At 38.5% G+C, this 12,529-nt stretch overlaps 1 protein-coding gene across 5 annotated transcripts in view; it reads right to left on the bottom strand.

The window, feature by feature from the left end:
* Positions 1-12,529, bottom strand: part of LOC106092715 (transient receptor potential cation channel subfamily A member 1) — a 144,437-nt gene that overhangs the window by 21,613 nt on the left and 110,295 nt on the right. For 3 of the 5 annotated variants that reach the window (XM_059363599.1, XM_059363590.1, XM_059363597.1), the window contains 3 exons: positions 8,589-9,398; positions 4,134-4,448; positions 3,664-3,774 (listed from right to left, as the gene is read on the bottom strand). In XM_059363599.1, the coding sequence (XP_059219582.1) occupies positions 3,664-3,774; positions 4,134-4,448; positions 8,589-9,398 (1,236 nt within the window). The remainder of the gene's footprint in view (positions 1-3,663; positions 3,775-4,133; positions 4,449-8,588; positions 9,399-12,529) is intronic. The other 2 variants (XM_059363604.1, XM_059363598.1) reach the window with 1 other exon arrangement.

Genomic DNA, 12,529 nt, shown 5'->3' on the forward strand with positions numbered 1-12,529 from the left:
TAAGAAGTAAAAGTGTGCTAAGTCCGGTCGGGCCGAATTTTGGGAACCCACCACAATGGATTCTGCTAAAATATGGGAGCTATTTCTGGTTATAGACCGATTTGGACCGTACTTGGAATAGTTGTTGAGAGTCATAACGGAACACTCCATGCAGAATTTCAGCGAAATCGGACCAGGCTATGGACCGATTTGGTTATATAACACAGTTGTTGGAAGTCATAACAGAACACTTCATTCAGGGGCTCAAGAATTCAAATCGGTTAACATGGGAGCTATATCATGTTCTTGACCGATTGGAACCGTACTAGGCACAGTTGTTGAGAGTCATAACAGAACACTATGTACAAAATTTTAGCCAAATCGGACAAAAATTGCGGATCAATATTTCGAGGTGTTACAAACGGAATGACTAGATTAGTATACCCCCATCCTATGGTCGTGGGTATTCAAAAAGCAAATGGACTATCAGCACAGAAAGGACAAGCCGAATTTGGAAAAATTTCCGAGTCCAACTATACACTTTATCACAGCCACGGAAGTGGTGTAGGGTACAGTTTGTGGTTTTGTAATTAATCTATGTATATAAAAGAGTTGCGTTACTGAATCGTAAAGCTAGAATAATGAAATTTTGCACGAATGTTGGTCTTGGGTGATAGGTACGGGATAAGGTTAGATTTGGTGATATTCGTACGTTTTGGTAATTAAAAGTACCAAAGTGGTCTAAAATTAAAGAGTGTCTCGAAAAAATAAGGTTTGTTAAAAAAAAAAAAAATGGAAATTCGTACAGAAGTGGGAGAAATAGTACGTTTAGTACCGAAATTGGTACTATTGGGTACTTTCTTTGTAAATTGAACTAGAGCTCAGAATTTTGGGAATTTTGGCAACCTCAATTGGTTGGCATCTGCAAAATGATGAGGGTGAAAAGAAAAATATTGAAAGAAAATACTGGTAATGGGAGTAAACGTACTTTTAGTACCTCACTTGGTACCATTTGGTACCTTCTTTACAGATGAAGCTAGAGGTCTGAAATTAGGTAAATTAGGTAAAACTGGGAAATATATGATGGGTGGTTAAATGATCTACTCAAAATTCGTACATTTTGGTACCAAAATTGGTACCAATTGGTACATTTTCTTACAGATAGAGGTAGAGTTCTGAAATTTGGCATGCATATACTAGGAAAAATGTGATGTGTAACTAGGATCCTTTTGCAATTTGTACATTTTGGTGCCAATATTGGTACTTTCTTTATAGATGGAGCTAGAAGTTCGGAATTTGGATTGTTGGTACAAAATTCGTTCATTTTGGTTCCAAAATTGGTACCATTTGGTACTTTCTGTTCAAATGGAGCTTGAGGTCTGAAATTTGGCATGTAGGCACAAGAAGGAAATATGTATTGGGTGACTGAATGATCAATTCAAAATTCGTACATTTTGGTACAAAAAAGTACAAAAAGCAAAATAGTACGAAATAGCTCCTCTTCACCTACGCCGAGCGGGGACTGCAATTTCAAAAACATCGCAGTCTTGACAAAAATACGAAGGCAGGAAGGATTTTCTTATGACTCTGGACATCACTGGTGAATTTCGTAGAAATCGGTCCAGATTTAGATATAGCTGTCATATATGTATATCGCCCAATTATCACTTCTTGAGCCATTGCAAGCGCATTTTATACCCTCCACCATAGGATGGGGGTATACTAATTTCGTCATTCTGTTTGTAACACCTCGAAATATGCATCTAGGACCCCATAAAGTATGTATATTCTTGATCGTCATGTCATTCTAAGTCAATCTAGCCATGTCCGTCCGTCCGTCTGTCTGGCGAAAACACGCTAACTTTCGAAGGTGTAAAGGTAGCCGCTAGAAATTTTGCACAAATACTTTTTATTAGTATAGGTCGGTTGCTATTGCAAATGGGCCCAATCGGTCCATGTTTTGATATAGCTGCCTTATAAACCGATCTTGGGTCTTGACTTCTTGAGCCTCTACAGGGCGCAATTATCGTCTGATTTAACTGCACGTAGTGTTTTGGTAGCACTTCCAACAACTACGCTTAGTATGGTTTGAATCGGTCCATGTTTTGATATAGCTGCCATATAAACCGATCTTGGGTCTTGACTTCTTGACCCTCTAGAGGGCGCAATTCTTATGCGATTGGATTGAAATTTTGCATCACGTGTTTTGTTATAATATCCAATAACTGCGCTCAGTTTGGTTCAAATCGGTCCATGTTTTGATATAGCTGCCATATAAACCGATCTTGGGTCTTGACTTCTTGAGCCTCTAGAGAGCGCAATTATTGTCCGATTTTGGTTGGATGTTTTGTAGTGTTTTGGTATCACTTCCAACAACTGTGCTCAGTATGGTGAAACTCGGTTCATTACCTGATAAAGCTGCCATATAAACGGATCTAGGACCTTGAATTCTTGAGCCTCTAGAGGGCGCAATTCTTATCCAGTTTGGCTGAAACTGTGCAAGAAGTGGTTTGTTATGACTTCCAACAACTGTGTCAAATATGGTTTTAGTTGGTCCATAACCTGATATAGCTGCCATATAAACCGATCTGGGATCTTGACTTCTTGAGCCTCTAGAGGTTGCAATTACTATCCGATTTGCCTGAAATTTTGTACAACGACTTCTGTTATGACCTTCAACATACGTGTAAATTATGGTCTGAATCGGTATATAGCCTGATATAGCTCCCATATAAACAGATCTTCCTATTTTACTTCTTGGGCCCATAAAGGATGCAATTTTTATTCGAATTGGCTGAAATTTTACAATTCTTTTGTTTTATCATATGTTGACCTAAAAAGAGATAACGGGAAAAGAAATCGACAAATGCGATCCATGGTGAAAGGGGATATAAAAATTCGGCTCGGCCGAATATAGCACGCTTTTACTTGGTTTTTCTAAGGACAATCCAATTGCGAGTGGTACACTACTAAATGATGTCTGAAGTCTTGGAAGAAATTCCAAAAATGAACAGGGGATGACGAATCTATTATTCAAGTTCTTACACATCGTCTCAAACCAGCTCCTTTTTGATTGAACTAAACGTCGAATTGATGGATCATCCGCCATATAACCCTGACTTGGCACCCAATGACTTTTGTTTAGTCCCACACATAAAGAAAAAAAAAATTGTGGTCAACGATTTTAGTCGCTGGAAGATGGAAACGTTCAATATCCATGTTTTAAAGGTGTCTCAAATGGCGTGGAAAAAGTGCTTCGAAAATTGGTTTGATACTTTTAAAATCAATAAAACCATTTTTGATGACAAACATTTTCATTTTCATTATTTGGCCAGAAATTCATATAGCAGCCCTCGCATTATTTTTTTTCACAATTTTACTATAATCTGTTTAGCCTTCTTCTCTATTTACAGGTGAATAATGAAGGAATTGCATAAATTATCTCTTCTTATTATGACTTGTTAAGGCATTATGCTGTTCCAAATACAAAAAAAAAAAACTCAAAAAACTTGATACATTGAAAATAAAAATAATGCCTAGAAAAACTTAACTCAGAAGTAATTAAACAAATTAAAAACATTCAAATAAAGAAAACTTGGCGTAACATTATTTTCCTTCTATTCTTTTTTTCTACGATTTTTTTTCTACTTTTCACTGCATCTTAAAAGTTGTTGTGGTTCTTACATTTAAGGCTGGCAATGGAATGGTGTTCTGCAATGTTATGGGTTCACCGGTTTTCTCATCCAATTTGGCGAACATAAAGGGGCATTGAAGAAAAGAAAATGAATACTTAATCTAGACAAGAGTTGAGTTCCAAGGAGGAGAAGACAAAAAAAATATTGAGGAAAACATTAAGAGTTATAGGCACTTTCATAATAAGACGAGGAGAAAATGGCAAAAAAACAAATAAGTGTCGGTGTAGTGGTGACAGGACTTATGACAGAGTACGACAGTTATACCACTCTTGACTTAAGTCCAATGTTTCCAAGTGTGTGTCTGCCAGAGTGAAGAGGACCATGTTCACTTTGTTAGCTTCATTAAAGTCCCCATTGTGTGGATGTGTCAGTGCAAGTAATGTTTCTTTAAAATGTGTTTTTATTGATGTGTGTTAGTGTGTGTTTGTGCGTGTGCATGTGAGTTTATTCCATACATACATAAAAACTTTTAGAATCCTTTTTACAATTCGCCTTCGTTATGCATTTATCTTGAACTGCTTCAAATACTTTTGGCATCGATGCAATCAAAGCCAATGTCACACATGGATGTTTGTCCGATTTCAGCGACATCACTTCATTCGCCCTTTCCTCATGGGTGACCATTGCCAAAGCAGCCTCTGGATATTTATAATAAATGGCATAGTCGATAGCACTCATATCCATGCGATTGTACACCAATTTACAGCCCATTGACAGCAATACCGAAATGGCATGCGGCTTATTCTCCATGGTGGCCAAGTGAAGAGCTGTATTCTGTATGAAATATTGGAATTGAACAAGTCATGTGATAAAATAAAAAAAAAAAAAATATTAATATGAATTTCATTTTTAGGTTTGTGTAAAATTTGAATAAAAAAAAAAAAAACTTTTCATGAAACCAAATGATATGGGTAGAGATGGGCATCTAGCCATTGAATGCCAAAACAATGAGTAATACCCGTTTACACGTTTAATTCCCGATTTATTCCCAATATGTGGGTATTTGCTGTGTAGATGCCCATCTCTGGACATGGCTGGAACTAGGATGTACATTTATTCGTATTTTTTCATTATTCGATTAATCGTTTATTTGTAACTTCAAATCCAATGATTAACCGAACAAGACCGAAGGAGGTAGAGCTGGCAAAATATCGATACTATCGATATCGATGGTGCTATCGATAGTTTGTTTTTTGTCTGAATATCGATTGATATTTTTCCTATCGATACTATCGGCAAAGTTAATTTTTTTTTGGAAAATTTAACAAAAATATACAATCCGACACTGAACGTATCCTATAAGATATATTGCGCCGATAGAGTGCGCTATGTTCACCCGATTGGGCAAAAATTTGAGAGATCATGGCTATATTGCTTCGACATAAATCGATCTCCTAATTTTTATACCCTCCACCATAGGATCAGGGTATACTAATTTCGTCATTCTGTTTGTAAAACCTCGAAATATGCGTTTAAGACCCCATATATATATTCTGGATCTTCATGACATCTTTAGTCGAACTAGCCATGTCCGTCCGTCTGTCCGTCCGTTCGTCTGTCTGTCAAAAGCACGCTAACTTTTGAAGGAGTAAAGCCAGCCGCTTGAAATTTTGCACAAATACTTCGCATAGGTGTAGGTCGGTTGGGATTGTAAATGGGCCAAATCGGTCCATGTTTTGATAGAGCTGCCATATAAACCGATCTTGGGTCTTGACTTCTTGAGCTTTTAGGGGGCGCAATTCTCCTCCAATTTGATTGAAATTGTGCACGTAGTGTTTTGATATCACTTCCAACAACTGTGTTAGGTATGGTTCAAATCGGTCCATAACCTGATATAGCTGCCATATAAACCGATCTTCGATCTTGACTTCTTGAACCGCTAGATGGCGCAATTCTTCTCCTATTTAGCTGAAATGTTGCATGAAGTGTTTTATTATGACTTCCAACAACTGTGCTGAGTATGGACAAAATCGGTTTATTACCTGATATGGCTGCCATATAAACCGATCTTGGGTCTTGACTTCTTGAGCTTTTAGAAGGCGCAATTTTTATTAGATTTGGCTGAAATTTTGCACGTGGTGTTTTGGTATCACTTCCAACAACTGTGTTAAGTATGGTCAAAATCGGTTCATAACCTGATATAGCTGTCATATAAACCGATCTGGGATCTTGACTTCGGGAGGCTCTAGAGGCCGCAATTCCCATCCGATTTCGCAGAAATTTTACATGAGGCGTTTTATTATGACTTCCAACAACTGTGCTGAGTATGGTCAAAATCGGTTCATAACCTGATATAGCTGCCATATAAACCGATCTGGGGTCTTGACTTCTTGAGCTATTAGAAGGCACAATTCTTATCCGATTTAGCTGTAATTTTGCACATGGTGTTTTGGTATCACTTCCAACATTTGTGAGAAATATGGTTCAAATCGGTCCATAACCTGGTATAGGTGCCATATAAACCGATCTTAGATCTTGGCCTCTTAAGCTGCTAGAGGGCGCAATTATTATTCGATTTGGCCAAAATTTTGGGTAAGGTGTTTTGATATGACTTCCAAAAACTGTGATGATTATGGCGCAAATCGGTACATAACCTGATATAGCTGCCATATAAGCCGATCTGGCATCTTGACCTCTAGAGAGAGCGATTCCCATCCGATTTAGCACAAATTTTGTACAACGGCTTCACCCATGGCCTTCAATATACGTGTGCAATATGGTCTGAATCGATATACAGCTTGATACAGTTCCCATATAAACCGATCTCTCGATTTTGCTTCTTGTGCCCCTACAAGGCGCAATTCTTATCCGAATGGACTGAAATATTACACCATGTTCTTTATTTGAGCCCGATATTCTAATGGGGATTCTTGGAGTGGGAAGGCTCTCAGGGTAGTGGTTGGTGGGTTTAGGGGTGGGTGTAGACCCCCATGACCGCGGTCCCGAAAGTGGGTATGAATTTCGTTCTATACTCCCAAATTTGCCATGGTCGGTCAATATGTATGTCCGATTTAGAGTGTTTTCGGTACTTCGATACTTAGCCCTGAAAAAAATATCAGCATCGTGCTCTACTCTTAAATACCATTTATTAAAACCCCATATAGTCATTGGTTTATATAGAGTTTATGTGATGAGGCACCTACAAAACACTTGCCCCAAAATTGGTTATCAAATTCGTTTGCTAATCTCAAATATCTTTTGAGCCACATATTGACCTTTAGTCACATATTGCCGGTAAATTTGGTACTCTTTGGAGGTTGTTTTGGGGAAGGAGCGGAGCCCTTAATACATGGTCCTACATTTGGATATTAGGTGGTCAGTAAATAATTGCTGTTTTGGGAAATGAGTAGACCCCTAGAAAATTGGTCCCGAAAATGTGTATCAATTTCGTATTATACTCTCCAATACCTTTCATCTAAGCCCCACATTGTCATGGTCGGTAAATATGTCTGAGTTAGGGGTGTTTTGGGGAGTGGGATGGTTCCCCAAACACTTAGGTCGGGAAATATGTCAGCATCGTGCTCTGCTCTCAAATATCATTTATTTAAACCCCATATTGCCATTGTCCTCACAATTAGATATCAAATTCGTTTTCTAATCTCACATACCTTTCATTTAAACCCCTTATTGGAGAAGTCAGCAAATATGTCCGGTTTGGGGTAAGGGCCTTTATAACTCTCACTCTCTTTAAGACCCAAATTGTCATGGTGAGCAAATACATCCTATTTGGGGGTTGTTATGGGGGTGGGACGTCCCCCAGATAGTTGGTCCCAAATGTTGACTTCAGATTCCTAGTCTACTCCCAAATACCTCTCATTTGAGCTCCATTTTTCTTGGTTGGTTTTGGGGAGGGGCGCCCCTCCCAAACACTTGGTCCCACATTTGGATTCCAGATTTGGATTCTACTCGCAAATACCTTATTTACCGACCATGGCAATAGGGGACTCAAATAAAAGAGTCCCCTATTGCCATGGTCGGTAAATATGTCCGATTTAGGGGTGTTTTGGGGGTTCCAGTGGTCTCCCTAACACTTTGTTCCACAATTACATATCAGATATGTTTTCTAATCTTAAATACCTTTCATTTGAATCCCATATTGCCGTAATTAGTCTACATATATATTTGGTGGGTTTTTGGGGAGGGGCGTCCCTCTTAGGTACCCCATCCAAAATTTGGATACCAAATGTTTGTTTTTTGGTTACTGTAAGTGTGCAAACAAAATTTCGCTTAAATCGCCCTCCCAATCTCCGAGACTGGCGTTTCTGAAAATTGGGGTAAGGGGGAGAGTCCGTCCCCCCTTCAGATATCAATCATTTTGCACCATCTGTGAAAATTTCAAGAAAATCGGTTCAGCCGTTTTTTAGTCTATTCGGAACAGACAAACCAACAAACAAACACAAATTGATTTTTATATATAAGATAGATATAAGATATCGAATGTTGCTACTATCGATAGTTTGCCAGCTTTAGAAAGAGGTTGATGATTAATCGATAAACCGATTTATCGTTAAATATGTCCAATAAAACAAAACTGCAAATTTTTTGAGATATTTTCCTTCAAATAGTTCTGATATATGTATGTCGATTTGAATTGTAAATAGGGCAATTGATTTGAACTTTCTTTTTGAAACAAAGCAATGTAATTTTATCGAATGAAATTTTATCGAAATATGGCCCAAATGATCGAAAAAATGCAGCCAAATAACAAAATTTAAATATTTTAAGCTTTTGTTTTATCATTAATCGAATAACCGTGCTAAATTATTCGATTATTTGTTTATTCGAAAAAGTATAAATTTTAATTGTTCGATTATTAGGAAGGTCATGAATTATCGATTAATCGAACTATGCCTGTGGTGGAACTTTATTTAAAGTTTTGTTTGGTATACATTTTTTTTTTTTTTTTTCACTTACCCCATCTTTGTCCTTCTGATCCAATAGATGTGAGTGCACCGAATGCAATAGACCAATGGTCTCTGTGTAGCCCGACATAGCAGCCAATTGCAAAGGATTTCGTCCATTATGATCCCTATGAAGCAATGCACCACGATTCAACAGTAACTGCACCACCCGGGTATGACCCTGCTGTGAGGCTATGTGCAGCGGTGTCAATCCTTCACCATCACTCTCATTGATAATAAAGGTACCCTTTTCGGAATCCAAAAGCTGTTTCACTGTATTATAACGCCCATAACGTGCGGCAAAATGCAAAGGACTCTCATTGTTATTATTCTTAAGATTTATGCAGGCTCCCAGTCGTATGAGATTCTCCAGAGAACGTATGTGACCATCTCTGCTGGCATAATGCAATGGAGAACATCCCATATTGTCTTTCTCATTGAGTAACTGTTCCAATTGAGCATGGGACTGTTTTTTGGAGACTTCTTCGGCAAACTCCTGCAGGCGGCCACCATTCATGACCACCAAATGCAATACATTGCGTGAACAGGCATCCTTAATGCTGATATTCGCTCCCAGGCGTATGAGCACATGCACCGTCTTCCAACCTGAACGTGAGGCAGCCAACAGCAGTGGCGATCGATGTTCTTTGTCTAAGGCATTTATGTCGGCACCCTCATTGACCAGATATTCCACAATATCGGGATGATCAAACATGGAGGCGCAATGCAGTGGCGTCATTTTCTGCACATCTGTGCAGCTTAGGCAGATGAGTTTCTCTTTGGGCTGCATGGTGAACATCAACTTGACAATTTCTATGGCACCCTATTAAGGAAAATAGAAAGAAAAGGATAATGAAGAGAATTGTCATGGCCATGGAAGTGAAAAAAAAACACACACAACGAAAATACTTAAAATGGCAAATGTTAATCTCAGGGCATTAAGTGATATAGTGAGGGAAATCCATGACCATAATTATTAAAAGGATACCATGTCCTTGGCATTTCATATTTTTTTTTGAATAATAAAAAAGGGCATCCTAGCAGTCAGTAGTAAGGGGGTGTAAAAAGATGAATAAGAAGTAGGAGATCTGGTACAGATCCTGTAAACATGAAGGAGCCAATATGCAACAGAGATTGAGCTGAGGATATGGAAGGATTTTTTGAAAACATGTGTTTTATTTTTGTACTTTATACTTTAAATTATGATTAATCGGTTTTCATTATCTTTTATCGCATGATATCGATAACTATCCACTTAAACTTCGAACTGAAACTCTAACCAGAATATTTGACATACGCAAGATAGGACTTAAATCAATTCCACAGAGTGTCTAGGACTTGCATATACTCCGCAAGCCCGGCAAGGCATGTTATGTGACATCAAAGGCCTACGGACCTATAAGCCTTACGTCCTACGGAGAAGATTTTATAATACTTCTAGAGGGTACGAAGGCTCACAGATGTTGGACACTATGTAAAATTTGGCACATTGAGTTCTTGTTGACCTCTAAATCTATTTGTTGAATATGGTCCAGATAGGACCATATTTCGATATAGCTGCCTTTTAAACCGATCTGCCGATATAGGGTATTGAGCCTATAGGAGGAGAATTTTTCATCCATTTTCGATGAGTTCTGGTAGACCCCTAAACCACTTTGTTGAATTTAGTCCAGATTGGACCATATTTGGATATAGCTGTCATATAGACCGATTTTCTGATATAGAGTATTGAACCCATAAGAGGAGCATTTTTCACTCAATTTCGATGAAATAAGGCACAGTCAATTTTGGTAGACCCCTACGCATTCTTGTTAAATTTGGTCCAGATTAGATCATATTTAGATGTAGCTGCCATATAGACCGATCTGCTGATAGAGGGCATTGAGCCTATATCAGCAGATCGGTGAGATGAAATTTGAATCAGTGAACTTTCGTACCCCTCTACACCTTTTTGTTGAATATGGTTCAGATCAGACCATATTTGCATATAGCTGCCATATAGTCCGATCTTCCGATACAGAGTAAAGTAGGTAATTACCAGAGCTCACTGTGCCTACTTTCATCGCAATCGAGCATTAAATGTTTCCTATATGGTCTTAATACCCTATATTGGGAGATCGGGCGGTCGGCCTTTAGGGCAGCTATATCTAAATACGGTCCGATCAGGACCACACCAGAATTGGGTAGGGGTCTACCAGAACTCACTGTGTCAAATTTCATCGAAATCGGATGGAAAATGACCAATTTAAAGCCTCAAGACCTTAAGTCTGAAGATCGGTCTATATAGCGGCTATATATAGCAAAATTCCGATTTCATGGGATCAGGTTAATATACAGAGAATTCGAAATCATCAAAGATTGTTTGGAAAATGTTTTTATACCGGGTAAATACCCGAGTATTTACCCAATTTACCGGGTTAATACCTTTTTGGTTATTTACCCATCGCCCATCTCTAGAATGTCCTTTATGATATAGCAAATCCATACTTTGAGGTGTTGAAAACTGGACTGACTAGATTTATATCCCCCCATCCTATGGTGGAGGGTATCAAACGAACATGCAGTTTTGAGTGTTTTAATAGATTTTTTAATAACTTCGATTACAAAATCACTCTTAATATGACTGTAAAATAAGCGAAATCCGAAGATTAACACTTCGATCAGATCGGTTCAGATTTGGGTATAGCTGCCATATAGACCGACCTCTCGCTTTAAGGTTTTGCGTCCATAAAAGGCGCATTTATTGTTCGATTTTGCTAAAATTTGGGACTGTGAGTTGTGTTAGGCTTTTCCAAATCCTTCTTCAATTTGGCCCAGATCGGTCCAGATTTGAATATAGCTGCCATATAGACCGATCTCTCGATTAAAGGTTTTGAGCCCCTAAAAGGCGCATTTATTGTCCAATGTCGCCGAAATTTGGGACAGTGAGTTGTGTTAGGCTTTTCAAAATCTTACTTCAATTTAGCCCAGATCGGTCCAGATTTGAATATAGCTGTCATATAGACCGATCTCTCGATTAAAGGTTTTGAGTCCATAAAAGGCGCATTTATTGTCCGATTTCACTGAAATTTGACCCAGTGACTTATGTTAGGCTTTTCGACATCCGTGTCGTATATGGTTCAGATCGGTTTATTTTTATACCCTCCACCATAGGATGGGGGGTATACTAATTTCGTCATTCTGTTTGTAACTACTCGAAATATTCGTCTGAGACCCCATAAAGTATATATATTCTTGATCGGTCTGTCCGTCCGTCCGTCCGTCCGTTTGTCTGTCGAAAGCACGCTAACTTCCGAAGGAGTAGAGCTAGCCGCTTGAAATTTTGCACAAATACTTCTTGTTTGTGTAGGTCGGTTGCTATTGTAAATGGGCCATATCGGTCCAGGTTTTGATATAGCTGCCATATAAACCGATCTTGGGTCTTGACTTCTTGAACCTGTAGAAGGCGCAATTCTCATCCGATTGGAATGAAATTTTGCACGACGTGTTTTGTTATGATATCTAACAACTGCGCCAAGTATGGTTCAAATCGGTTCCTAATCTGATATAGCTGTCATATAAACCGATCTTGGGTCTTGACTTTTTGAGCCCCTGCAGGGCGAAATTCTTATCCGATTTTATTGAAATTTTGCACGTAGTGTTTTGGTATCACTTCCAACAATTACGCTAAGTATGGTTTAAATCGGTCCATATTTTGATATAGCTGCCATATAACCGATCTGGGGTCTTGACTTCTTGAGCCTCTGGAGGGCGCAGTTATCGTTCGATTTAACTGAAATTTTGCACGTAGTGTTTTGGTATTACTTTCAACAACTGTGCTAAGTATGATTCAAATCGGTTCATAATCTGGTACAGCTGTCATACAAACCGATCTTGGATTTTGACTTCTTGAGCCAATAGAGCGCGCAATTCTCATCCGATTTGGCTGAAACTTTGCATGAGTTGTTTTGTTAT

The sequence above is a fragment of the Stomoxys calcitrans genome, chromosome 1, assembly GCF_963082655.1.
Source record: "Stomoxys calcitrans chromosome 1, idStoCalc2.1, whole genome shotgun sequence".
Taxonomy (NCBI): Eukaryota; Metazoa; Arthropoda; class Insecta; order Diptera; family Muscidae; genus Stomoxys; species Stomoxys calcitrans.